A 14,125-nucleotide genomic window follows, 5' to 3' on the forward strand; every position below is an offset into this window, starting at 1 on the left:
GGAATGGGAATTACAGGTGGGGAGGGACTGCTGTTATTTGCTCTAAGTCTGGTGGAACTCTATTGTTATATACACATATTTCCTGGGGCTAAACATAAATTTTAAATTAAAACATAACACAATCAGATAATCACTTATGAGTTGGTTGAATCTTGGCTCTGCCTACCAAGCTGGTTCAGCATGTGAGTTGGACCAACTTGATCTTAAACTTTTCCTAAAATTGGAAAACCTTTTGCAGAGTCGTGATGAGGACAAAATGAGATACACATGTACGAGTTTCTAGGGAATACAGAGGCACTTAATAAATAGCAGCTTTTTTTTTCATTAGTTCATGGCAATCAATAATTATAGTAAAAGTAGGTCCTTTTAGAATAATTAACCTACTCTGGCACAGTAACCTTTGACCGAATATCACTCTAGGCAGAATATTATATTGGCTCGCTTTAGACTCTTGCTAAATGGCCTGGCTGTTGCCTGAGAAACAGTGATTTAAACTAGACATATGGATTTCTAAGTATGATAGATGAGGTAAGATAACAGCTGGAAAGGAGGGAACCTCAAGGAAAGGAGGGGAGGGAATTGATTTTGGTTTCTTTCAAAAGGCTGGTGTCATTTTTCTTAGATTTGTCATCATGTCTTGTTTGATCACTTGAAATCTAGGTGTCAAATACGAGCTACATGCCTCACAAAAGCAGCAGCAGGTTTTATGGAGGAAGCGTGAAAGGTTTGGAGAGAAAAGGAGCAGATACTGTCTCATGCCAGTTGCCATCCTGGAGGACAGCCATGCAGGACAGAGGACATTGAGAGCTGCCTAAACAGGAAGTAGGATTAGAGGGGCAGCTGGATATGAGTTTGAAAGGGACGCACATGAAGTATCCCCTGTGTTCCAAGTCTTGGCTAGTCAGGTTCCTTTGAAACCACACCACCCCAACCTTAACCCAAATAACTAGTTCACGATACAGCTATTTACACCCTCCCCTTTGACAAATGAGAAAATTTAAGCAAAGAGGTTAAAAATTTTGCCCAAGATTGAATATTTACAGAACCAGGATTTGTACCCAGGTGAATCTCCAAAGTCCATCTACTTTTTTCACTTTATCATTCTCTCTCTCCCCAGACGTGAACTTATTTTTATGAAATAAGTGCACGCAAGCCCTTTGTAAGGCATAAAGTATTATATAAATCCAAGACGTTTTAGATGTTATTTAACATCTGAAAGGCAAAAGGCATCTGAAAACCAGAGAGGTAGTTATGCTCATGTAATGCTCAACATATTTTAGTTTGTGGAGCCGGTTGAAAAAAGAGAAAGGAATATGAGACTGAAATGGAGATGAAGTGGAGACAGAGATGAAAGGTAGTGAGTTTTAGTGTTTCAAAGAAAAATAATAATAAACTTATTTCTGAGTAGAAGAAATTTTGATGTTTAAACATTTGTCTCTTACATGAAAAAAATACATAATATGAATGTTCTGGGTATAAAATTAAAGAGGTATTATTTCAAGGCTGATCCACAAAAAGTTTTGGTCTTCGCTACTCAAAGTGTTGGTTGGAACCAACAGCTCACCTGCTTCCCCTGGGAATTTGTAGGAAATGCAGAATCTGAGCCTCACTGAGTCCTGGGCTCCATTTGACCATGACCCCAGGTGATGGGTCTGCACATTGCAGTCTCAGAAGCATTGCTTTCGGCCAAAAGCTAAAGACTGTGAATGAAGAGAAAGGGCATAAATTTGGGCAAGGACTTTATGCATTATATCTTCTAATGAGAAAAATGAATTTCAGAGAGTATCCTGAGTATTTTGTATGACCAATCAGTATGAACAAATCACTCCAGTGGCCACAGAAGTGATTTGACTGTGGCTGGGGAGTGGGGTGTGGAGGGAAGTTATGTCGTAAATAAGGGTCAATAAACAAACAAAAGGTTTAGGGATTAAAAGGGGTAGGAACATTTAATTCAGCCTACCTTAATCAATTACATTTTAATTAGCCAAGGAAGACATAAGTGAAATCTTGAAAATTTAGTTTAAGATCTTTCCTCGAATACCATTATATGTTGCATGAAACAAAGGCAAAACTTGGTGGATTTCTCACTTGTCAGAGCAATTCAATATTTTATAAAGAAGTTGAGTTTACTCCTTTAGTGTGCTGAGGTGGAGGGAAAGGATATCTGGGGTATCTGGCACCTTATGAAGAACCAGCAGTGGAGCAGGGAATGGTACCTTTAGGTCTCCTGAGTCCCTGCTAGGGGCTAGGTCAATCTCCTGTCAGCTTATCATTACCATTTATGACTGAACTCTCAGCAGAGCATTATACTGGAAGAGATTGGTGAAAGCGTGAGGCAGGGATACAGAGATTCATGGATTCACAACTAAAGCTGTGGGTCTCTGATGTAAAGGAAATTATAATCCCTCCGGTCCTTAAGATTTATACTCTTTCAGATCAATTCATCAATAGATATTTAGTGAGCACATACTTTGTGAACAACTCCGTGCAGTAATACAGAGTGTAAGCTGTAGCTCTTTCTTTTCCAGAATATTTAATCTCCATGCCAGAATTGGCAGAATAATTCATGGAGGAGGGGGTGATGCACATCTGGGTTGGAGGGTCATTAAAATAATACACTGATTGTATTTAGGACTTGACAGTGACAAAGTGCATTCAGAGTCAGTTTTCACATCTTAGAACTATGCAAACAGGTTTGAAGAGGTCTCATGACCCCCTCAAGGTCATCCCCACTGGTAAACTGGCAGAGCTGAAAATAAAAATCCAGATCTTCCATTGCTTAATTCCATGAGGAAGAAGAATCCAGGTGATGGTGGTGATGATGATGGTGGTTATGATGATAATGGTCATCATGGTGGTGGTGCTGGTGGTAAGAATGGATGTAAGTTCAGAAAGGCAGCACCGGGGACTCCCTCCTTAAGCAAATTACATTCCCGCTACTTCTTCCACCAATGTTATTTGCTCTGGATGAAGGAGAAAAATGAGTGGCTTCAAGAGAATGTAGCTGAGGACAAAAAGAGGGACTTGGGCAACCCAGTGTGCTCTTAGTACATATGGGGCTTCCCAGAGTGCCACGGAATAGGTGTAAGCGAATAATCCTCATTGTGACCTACAACTGAGGTTAAAAAAAATAACAGAAACTTCACTAAATGTATCTGGCAAGCATTTCGTCTTCCCTTAAATAAAATAAATTCCCTTAATAAAGCCAATGGAGGCAGGGTTGGTAGCGGGGGTGGGGGTGGGGAGGAGGGTGTGTATGATTTATTATGGAGCAAGGAGAGGGCCTTGATGGCTCTGAACTATCTATTTAGAACTGCTGGCTCTAAAACCAAGTTGTACATGGGTTACTCTTTTTGTGCCAATCTTACATTTTTAAAAAAATATAACTTTTATGAATATCATCATTAGTGCTATAAGCACAGGGAAGTATAAGTTAATTCTACAGTAAAGTGATTATTAAATCCATTAGTCATATACAGGGAATCCATAATTAACTTATTCTCCAGCATCAAGTAAATGATTCTACTGTGTGCTTTAAGAAAGCAATTGTTCACTAATATGCAAAATACAGCAGAACTATTAGATCATAAAGCTATGCAATCTTATAATTAAATTATAAATTTTACATATTTTAATAATGTGCTTTATATACTTTAATTGTTTTCTACGCAAGATTAAAAGGAGGTGCCACGGTTTTTCTCAGACATATTATATCTTGACCTGAACCGTGCAATACTTAATAATAATTGATGAGTATCTACCAGGGATGACAGCAGTCTTTCAGTAGCATCAGATATTTCTTTGGGTTATTGCTGAGGACAAAAATAAAGATATACATTCGTCTTAAGTGAAGTCGTAGCTCTACCCTTGGGCTTTCTTTTGTTTTCCCCCCTTTTGCTGTTATAACAACCATAGGCATCCATGTTCTCTCTTCCCAGGCCACAAGAATGGGCTGGCCCCCATTCCCACTGCCTTGGCTGTATATGTGGGTAAAGGCAACACACACATTAAATTCTCTGCAGGGGACTTGTGTGCCTACATGAGCAATCTATTGTTGTTATTGTATTTTGGATTAAATAATGATGCCATTCTTTTCCATGTGCACAATTAAATGTGTTTGAAAGACCTGGGAAATACCATGGATCTGTGCCTTAGGGGTTGCCTCTGTAACCTTCTGTTTTTCCAAATCCTGATTGCTGCAGTGGGAACTGTAGTGCTGGTTCCCTTTATTCTCTCTGAGAGGGAGCCAACCTTTCTCTCAGATGATTACACTATTCCAGACTGCTCTCCAGTGTTCAGAAGTAATGCTGCATTGATATGCCCTCCACATAAGTGAAATAAGCGGTTCATTCATTCCTTCACTCACTCAGCAAACACTAACTGAGAGGTTACCACATGCCCAGCCCTGAGGTCAACACTGGCGGGGGTGAAAGTTTAAAAAGATGAGGTTTTTTTTGACTTAGGTCCACGAAGCAGGTGTATCACTATGGTTTAGACAGGATGCTAAGTTTGTTGGTTTGCTAGAGCTGCCATAACAAATTTCCATAGACTGGATGGCTTAAACAAGAGAAACTTATTTTCTTGTGGTTCTGGAGACTAGCAGTCCAAGATGGAGGTGACCACAGGCTTGGTTACCTCGAGGAGAGAGAGACCTGTCTCCTTGGCTTGCAGAGGGCCACCTTCTCCCTGCGTCTTCACATAGCCTTCTCTGTGTGTATATCTATGTCCCAATCTCCTCTGCTTATAAGAACACCAGCTCTATTGGACTAGGGCCCATGCAAAAGACCTCATTTTAACTTAATTACCTCTTTAAAGACTCCCATACCCAAACACCATCCCATTTTGAAGTACTGGGAGTTTCAACATATAAATTGGGGGTGGAGGACACAATTCAACCTGGAACACTAAAGGATCCCCAAGGGGCAGTACTAAGCCCAGCTTTGGGTGGAGAGGGCTTATTGAAAGGTAACTCTAGTCTGAGTGTTGAAAGATAAATAGGGGCTCTTCAGGTGAAGTGTGGGGAAGGAGGATAGGCAACCTAGGTATATAGGGCGTTATGTGATTATTAGTCTTGAGTATGGTAGAAGTTAAATGTGAAAGGGGTGGGGAAGGGACTAACATAATGTTGAGTCTGGAAGGTGGGAAGAAGGCTAACCTGGGAGGGCATGTGAATCATACCGAGGGGTTTGAATTTTATATCCTGAAGGCTGAGAAGAACCACTAAAAGATTCTAGGCTGGAGGATGGTGGAGACAGTTTCTTTTTTTTTTTTTTTTTTTTTTTTACTAAGAAGTTGGTATATTTAAGGGCCCAATAGAAAGGCCACCAGTATCCCAAAATATGTGATTTCCTATGTGATTTGTCATAGCATCTGAAATTCTCATCACCAAAGAAGCATTTCTTTGGGTCATTATCCCATTAGATGCAATCATTTTTATTTTCTTAAGGGCACTAATCAGGATTTATAATTATTGTATTTGTTTACATGTCTATTTCTTTGATGGTACATTCACTGTAAATCCTTTGTATGCACCTAGTGCAGTGCCTAGCGCATAGTGAGTGCTCAATATATATTTGTTGAAAGAATAATGAGTCATCTTGGCATGACTTATGACATAGTAAGCTACTACAATCAGTAAATTGACCCAGGGCCCTGGGGAATAAGAGAAGGTCAATTAAGTTTTGATCATGGTAAGCAAGGAAGTGTAGGCCATACCTAGTGAAGTTAGGTAAGACAGGCCAGCAGGAGAAGCCAGCACACTGGCCACTGCCTTACTGGGAGGCTGGGTGGATGGGAAGTAAGGACTACTTGAGACAATGCATATAGAAGTGATTTGCATGCTTAACTTGGAAGCTAGATGGCCTGTTGAAATCATACCTGTGACACTAATTAACTATGTCACTCTGGGTAAGCACCTTACTCTCTGTGGATCTCCATTTCTGGGTCTTCAAATGAGGATAATGATAGTCCCTACCTATTAGGTTGTTATGAGAATTTAACGAGTTAATTTAAGAAAAGCTTTTATGATAGGGCCTGTATATCGTAAGAATTATGTCAATGTTGGTTATTATTATTATACCATTATTATAATGTGTTCTTTAATTTTAATGAGAGGAGGCACAATTGGTCCCCTTAACTCTGATCTCTATTTTCTTTTCTCCAGCTTCTAAGCTCCTCCTATTTACTCTCTAAAACCTAAATCATGTTACTTCCCTACTTAAAAATCTTAGACTCAAAGAAATATTAGGCTAGAAAAAAAGAATCTTGGCTTCAGTTCAGATTACCACATGTATATTATGTGACTGCCATGTTCTAGGCCCTGGAACAGAAGATGTGAAAAGGTTAATGCAGAAGTACATTCTATTGATGGCTTCTTATTGTTTTGAGCAGTGTTTCTCAAAGTTTGGTCCACAGACCTTCCATTAGCATTTCTGGTGCTGAACAAGACTGCGGTAAACTAGATAAATAGGTGCTCAAAGCAGAGTGAGGGCAGAAGTCTAAGGTTAACTGTGTCACAAAGGTATGGAGAAAGTTGTAGAAAAGAAGAGTTAAGAAAGAAGAGTTAAGACACTGGTAGCTACAATGTTCTTTCTAAAAAATCAGTCACATCTTTTCTACTACCCAGCAGACAGCTCCTAAGCCTGAGGGTGGTCCAAGCTCTTGGCAAAAGAAAAAGAAGAATTCAGACCTTCCAGACCTCCTTTCTTGGACTACATGGTGACTACCCAAACCAAACTTGGCTTCCTAGAATTGGCTGACAGAGCAAGAGCCTGTTTAATTTGTGATATCTGGACACAAAATCATTCTTTGTGGCAGCTCTGATATTGGCAGATGGGAGATTTAGCTCTGTCCTGTTTATATAACAGCAGTTGATAGATAGTGACTTCATAGTTGGATATTTATGAGAGGTTTCATTTCAAATAATATAGTTTTGGCCTGTGGCAATGCTAAGGCTCTTACCCATTATTACTGAGAAGCTAAATCTTTAGGATATTGTAACTATAACTGCAGGCTCTGTTTGATCTACCCGGAAGAACTGGAAAAGTTAATATTTTTCAAAGCAATGAAAGCTTTATTATAAAAAGTCTCATTAGGAAGTTTGTCCCTAAAACATATAGGCTATCAGAAGGTCATATATTAAAGAAATCAGCTTTCCATACTTTTCTTTTACCTTATGACTTCTATCACATAACAGGGTAATTAAAACGAAAAAAAAAAAAAAGTCTGCCTTCCATTACAGAAACCCAACACTTTGCCATGCCCTCCAGCCAGGTCCCAGCTCTGAGGTGAACTGGTGAAGTCCATTCTTCACTATTGCAGGACAATGGTCTTTCCTGTGTTAGGTATTGAGCCCTCTGCTGACTTAGTACTCTTCCCAGACCTGCAAACTGTCAACAAATCAACAAATCATGAGTGTTTTCCCTGGTGGGAAAGAATGCTACCTTCATTTTAACACCACCGAGGCATCTCTTCCAGAGTCTGTGGGTTTTAAATTTTTGTGATGTGATTGGAGATCCTTGGCAGCTGAGGAAGCTATCAGGTCTGGCAAAGATGAGTGGGTAGGGTGGTACAAAAACTCTTTAAGGGTGGGCTCTGGGGATCAGCCAGTTAACAGCATGTCTTTACAGCTCTATGCAAAGGGACACTGGAGGGTACAAAAGGGCCCGCGTCACAGAGGCTCTCTTGGCTCGAGGGAGACAGAGTAAGAGCTAAAATAGTTGGAGAAAAATTGAGTAAGAAACAGGAGTGATAGATAATTTAGCAGAGAGCTTAAACAGTTTTCTTTTTTGTATTTGTACTGCAGGCAATTGAGCAGGGCACATAGTAACCCGGCATCCATCTTTAAAGAGTCTTTAAGGGGCCAGTGAGAGGAGTTATGCCTGTGTTATGGGATGAATTGTGTCTCTGCCCTAAATTCATATGTTGAGGTCCTAATCCCCAGTACCTCAGAGTGGATACAGTTACTTTAAAGAGATGATGAAGTTAAAATGAGGGCATCTGGGTGGCCCCCAATCCAATATGGCTGGTGTCCTTACAAGAAGAGGAGATGAACACAGACACATACAGAGGGAAGACCACATGGGGACTCAGGGAGAAGACACCACCTGAAAGCTGAGAAGACAGGCCTCAGAAGAAGCCAACCCTGAGATCACCTCGATCTTGGGCTTCTAACCTCCAGAACTGTGAGAAAAGAAATGTTGTTGTGTAAGCTCCCCAGTCTGTGGCACTTTGTTATGGCAGCCCTAAGCAAATGAATACATCTGCTGAAGTCTCTGGGTGGGGGTGGGGGTGGGGCGGGTAGAGGAGGGGTAGAGGAGAAAAGGGGTAGAGTCTGGTTCCTAACTGCATATCACCATGCACACTCTTCTTCTTTTCAAAGCACAAAACTTTAAGTGGGAAGGTCTACCTTTTCCTGTACCTGAACTCTTCTTCAAGCTGCATCTGGCAACAGCTGCAGACTCCGTTCTCAGATGCTCCCGGTATCTCTTTTCCTGGTCCAGGTACAATGTTGGGATCTAAAAGTTTAAGGGTACATCTTTTTTCCATGTATGTCTCACTAACCACATTTTAATAAAGAGTTACTTTCTTATTATCATCAGTATTTCTTCAATACCTATAATATTGAAAAATATCCAGTCCCAATTTTGTTTCTTGCTATTTTGCTACTAAGGAGTCTAATTCAGCATTTCCCAAAGTGTGTTCCACAGAGTATCCATGAGATACTCTAATATATTTTACTCACAAAAAGGATTCTGGGTAAATGTTTTAAGGTGTTACCTTTCCAGAGGGACATCTACATTTTTGGTTAGATTAAAGCCATAAGCGAAAAGACTAAGATCTAATAGAAAAGGTTTCCTTGGACAAGAGACCTATCAAGAGATGGTCCTCATTTCAGCTCTGCATGTAACCAGGCTGCTACTTTATTTTCAGGAATCCCTATGTATAACTTTATTATTTTTTTAAGTAAGAGTTTGGGAATGGTGGGAATGAGAACCAAAACTTACATAAGAAATAAGAAAGGATAGGATGTGCATGTCAGGGACTGACATATTAATTACAAATTCTAAAGACTCAAATTTCACACTCTCAGCAGCATCAATTTCCTACTTACACCGGCAGGAGAAATCAAATGGGTTCTATGTGGGGCTGCCGACTAGACTTCAGTGTTAGCTGAGCCCAAACAAGAGCATCTGTTCTTGACAGTAGAAACATCCATTGACATCCATTCTTTGTTTTTTAGCCTCTCTTAAATCAAGATGTGTAAAGCTATTAGGTGCCAACAGAAACCAGTTAAACCAGAAACTGTGAGTTGTTGTTTTTTTAAACTAATAATGTGCCTTTATCTTTTATACAGCAACCTAACAGCAAAAGTTCCAATAAAAAATAGATAGCATTTATGGAGCATGCAACAATCTGCTAGGTGCTGTGTTAAGTATATCATACATTTCATATTATTCAAGCCTAAGAGGATGTTTTTCCTGTTTTACAGAGAGGGAAATAAGACTCAAGGAGGTTAAACGGGGTCAAACAACTAACTAGGAACAGGCAGAGCCAGGGCTCAAACCCAAGCTGACTCAGGTCAAGGCCACAGCTGCTAACCTCTCCTGGGTACTGCTTGGATTTTCCACAGAGTCTGTTTGCTTCTTCCCATCACTCTTGTGAGTTACTGCCTTTGGAGATGGAAAGTTCCGTGGATATTTCTAAAGTAGGAAGGTGAAGGAGAAATGTTCTCATTATCATTTTCATTTGTTTCATCCCTATTATAGTCTAACTCATATCCAGATCCTGGAGACTTCTAACAACTTGCTATAAGAGGAAGGAAATATAGTTTAGTGGATGAAGCATGGGTCTTGAGACCAAATAGACCTGGGTTCAAACCTTAGATCTGCCACTGACCAACTGTAGAACCTTGAGCCAGCCAGTCAATCTCATTAATCATTGTTTTTCTTACCTGCAAAATGGGTTAATAGGATTTATCTTACAGGATTATTGGCAGGATGAGAGCCAGAGTAGGGTTAAATGCTTAGTAAATGATGACACAATAAATTATACCTATTGACTTGCATTTACACACCATGGACTCCTATCCTTTTATGGGACTCGTAATGGCAAGTCTATCTAAAATACCTGGGAGGAAGCAAAATGAGAAAACCCCTGATGGATTACATTGTGATGATTATTCTTAATATTCCCCCCTCAGAAGACTGAATAAAAGTTATTTTATACCTATGTTCTATTTGGAAAACATTATAAAACTTTGAACAGACAACAGGGCTGCGATAGCACAGTGCTTACCAAAGCACTGTATGCTTTTCTGATAAAGATATAACTTTATTGCCCTTTATGTACTCTCTTGGTTAATACAGTAAGCAAATGGTAGATAATTTGAAATACCTTTACTACCATTTATAGTGTCAGAACATACACCTTACCTTTAAAAATGCAAAAGATTCATTGCAATGGAAGGCATTGCTTATACATACAAATGCATTTGTAAAACAATTCACAGTGCAGAGAGGATTCATGATCCGAGATCTTTCACCTTTACAGAAATGAAATAGGATTTTCTTGCTAACTGCATTCCAGGAGCAGCTAGCCAGGTCAGCAGTGCATCTTCTGGGCAGGATATCAGTTTTTGTGATCTCTTCTGCAGGGGCTTTTAGAAGGAAGGGGTGAAAGCTGGGTCCTATAAGCTAAAAACATTATTTCCAAAGTCCTTCTTGGGGAAAAAATGATCTGACTGGGTAGCAAAGATTCTAGTGATACCTCTGCGTCAAATTTCTGGGAGTGGAAGAGTCCTGGCAAGTTGAAAGAGATCTTCAAGACTTCGGCCACAGATAATGCCATTAAATCTTGATGAGGTTTTGTAACTTTTTGTTAGAGATGTTGTAATCTTTCAGTGCTGCTTCTGCACAGACAGAGCATGAAACTGTGTGCACAGAATCATTTGAGAAGATTTTTTTTTATTTAAAAAATTTTAAAAATTGTTTTAGTGTTTGTTTATTTTTGAGGGAGAGAGAGAAAGCATGAGCAGGAGAGAGGCAGAGAGAGAGACACACACAGAATCCAAAGCTGGCTCCAGGCTCTGCGCTCTCAGCACAGAGGCCGACGTGGGGCTCCAACTCATGAGCATGAAATCATGAAGAGTCAAAGTCATACACTCAACTGACTGAGCCACCCAGGTACCTCAAGAAGATAATGGAATCAGCAAAAAGAAGGCTGCACTTACAAGACACGGCTTCTAGTTCTGGCCATGTCCCATGTTTGATCTCGGATACACCCTGTCATGACCTTGACCCTTATCCACTAATATGTCATGTAAGCTGTTTGGACATCATGATGTTCCAGCTACATCCCAGTTCTAATTTTCTAGGGATAGATAGTATGTGTGCAATCGTGTATCAAATTAATTAGGACCTGCTTCTATTACACATTTCCAAAATACTTTTACATTTATAATCTCATGTTTAACCCTATCACAAACCTGTGAAGTAGAAAGGACAAATATTTTTGTTTTATTTAACATATTGGTAACTTAGGCAAATAGAGATTAAGTTAATAATGACAGAGCCCAGATCTCTTGACTCTCATTCCTGGGCTCCTACGCTAAATTAAACTGGATTAGTCTTTTGGGATATGTGTGAAAGGGTATGCAGTTGGATTCTTTGTGGAAAAAGATAACTGAATAAGTTATTTAAAGTACTATCAGAGTAGATAAGACACAGTGCTATTTCCCTTGTTGAGAATTTGCTTTTGATTCCCTCTGTGAAACAGATTAGAATGTTTTGTTATGATTTAAGAAATACACAGACCCAGAAAAGGTACATCTCATATTCTTTTAAATGGATAATTTCTCCTGAGATTACTTTACATTCTGAAAATTCACTTTATTATTACATTCTAAGGTTTGTGGCTTTAAATGCCACGGCATCTTAGTCTAACTTTTATTAGTGATATTTGTGGTTATCACTTTCCACTGTCATCCTCTCCCATTTCCTTTGGTTCCATAGATACAGTTTGATTTATGAGTGAAAGCATTTTGATTCTTCAAGATATATCTTGGTGAATTGGTTCAATAACTTGTTATTGAAATGCAAATCCATCAGGGATGTATTTGCCTACTCCCCCTAAAAAGAAATCTCTTGTTGAGATCAACCATTTATTCATCAGTCATGCCCCACTTCTGTATATTATGAGGACATATCCACATTTTTTCATTTGTTAAATATGCCCATAAAAGTATTCAACCTGAAGAGCCAGCTTCAAGACTGCTTCTAAAATTTGGAAATTAAACAAGTATCTTCATCCATGAGATAATCACAATGTAATTCAGATTCTGGCTACACTTGGAAGGCCTTTGGTGTAGATGAAGAATAAGATGGCAGGCCAGACTGAAAGAGGCCCAAGAATGAGAAAGGAAATTGAGTTTGCAGATGCCGTTTTATGTCACAGCTTTGATGATCTCCTGCTTCTTAGTCAAGTCCTCTCTCTTTGTCACTCTGAGAGTTCTTAGTGAAAATTTGGGGTAACACCCCTAACCTCCCTGATAGCTACCTACAGGGTGTCATTCAAGCCAGCTGCCCCTGCCTGCTGTTTGGTTGCATGTAGTCTAAGTTTTTACTTTCCTATGAAGAGTTTTAGTTCATTTGCATGAGTGTTAAGGTTTACTGTCTTGAAAAGTGCGAGTTGCAGTGAAGAAATTCTGTATCCCCACCCACCTTCAACCACATACTTATCATTGGGTGCCTCTTTGCCGTGTTGTGGCCATGTCAAAAATGGAAGCTGTCCTGTTCCTTCTTGGCTCTAACATAGAAGTGTCATGGAAAAATTTTGCTCTCTATCTGCTGTGTAGAATATTCATTTACAGTCATCATAGTGAGTTGGACTCTTTCCTTCCATGTGGCAGGCACACTGTATTACTTCTTTTTTTTCCTAGAAAATATAGCTTTCATGCAGCTGTTGTCTTTTCCACCAAGGCATTTGGCATCTGTCTTCCCTTCTGATTTTGTATCAAAAACATCTGGAGAGCTTTGAAAAATACAGATCTTGAGTCAATAGGTCTGGGGTGATTCTGAAATCTGTCGTCTATAAAGTTCCACTGGTGAATCTTCTACTCAGCCAGGTTCCAAAGCATGTGTGTCAGGAGTCCCCCCAAGACCAAACACAGATTCACTGATTCTCTAGGACTTATGGGACTACTCATAGCTGGGATTTATTATAATCAGCAAAGGGAAAATGTGCATGGGGCAAAATCTAAGAAAAATCAGGCATGAGCTTCTAAGAGACTTCTCCCTATGTAGTCACCCAGGATGTACCCAATTCCTCTGGCATGGAATTGTGGCAAATGTATGGAATGTTCTCTACCAAAAAGCTCATTAGAGACTCAGTGTCCAAGATTTTTATTGGGGACATTGGCAACCTCTGCTTAGCATGATACAAAATTCCAAACTTCCAGAAGGGAAGCAGGGGTTCAGCATAAACCACATGGTTTGTACAGTTTAGGCACAGTGAGCCACCATTACCAATCAGAGAAAAATGGGAACTCTCCCCAAATCCAAATTCCCATATGCCAGCTAAGGACCAACCTTGCAAAAAGACCTTTTTAAAGATAACAGTCTCAGCTCTGGTATGTTAACCTTTCCTATACAATATGTTAGCCAAGTTTCTTTCTTTCTTTCTTTCTTTCTTTCTTTCTTTCTTTCTTTCTTTCTTTCTTTCTTTTTTTAAGTTCGTTTATTTATTTTGAGAGAGAGCACAAGTGGGGGGAGGGGCAGAGAGAAGGAGAGACAGAATCCCAAGCAAGCTCAGTGCCATCAGTGCAGATGCTAGATGTGGGGCTCGAACTCACAAACTGTGAGACCGTGACCTGAGCTGAGATCAAGAGTCAGATGCTTAACAAACTGTGCCACCCAGGTGCCCCTGTTAGCCAAGTTTCTGTATTGAGTAGGAGGAGTAACTTCCAGATGAAAATGGAGATCCAGGTGATGAAGTATGAAATCCTATTCCTTAAGGATTTTAATAAAATTCATGCCATGGGAAGCAGGCCATATGTAGGATATGAACCACTGGACTCTCCAAGTCCACTTGGCTCTTGGCTCTAGTCTGGCTTAGAGAAGAAGAGATA

At 39.8% G+C, this 14,125-nt stretch overlaps 1 protein-coding gene and 1 long non-coding RNA gene across 2 annotated transcripts in view; both read right to left on the reverse strand.

The window, feature by feature from the left end:
- Positions 1 to 2,803: 2,803 nt before the first annotated feature.
- Positions 2,804 to 14,125, reverse strand: part of LOC123610759 (gamma-aminobutyric acid type A receptor subunit pi) — a 35,926-nt gene continuing 24,604 nt past the window's right edge. The window contains exon 10 of the mRNA XM_045501799.1: positions 2,804 to 2,963. Coding sequence (XP_045357755.1) covers positions 2,955 to 2,963 — 9 coding nt within the window. The 3' untranslated portion in view covers positions 2,804 to 2,954. The remainder of the gene's footprint in view (positions 2,964 to 14,125) is intronic.
- On the reverse strand, positions 7,050 to 10,997 carry LOC123610792. Its single transcript, XR_006718294.1, has 2 exons — positions 8,408 to 10,997; positions 7,050 to 7,388 (listed from the first exon to the last, which is right to left on the reverse strand). It is a non-coding gene; the product is annotated as an uncharacterized LOC123610792 (long non-coding RNA).

Source organism: Leopardus geoffroyi, chromosome A1 (genome assembly GCF_018350155.1).
Source record: "Leopardus geoffroyi isolate Oge1 chromosome A1, O.geoffroyi_Oge1_pat1.0, whole genome shotgun sequence".
Classification (NCBI taxonomy): Eukaryota; Metazoa; Chordata; class Mammalia; order Carnivora; family Felidae; genus Leopardus; species Leopardus geoffroyi.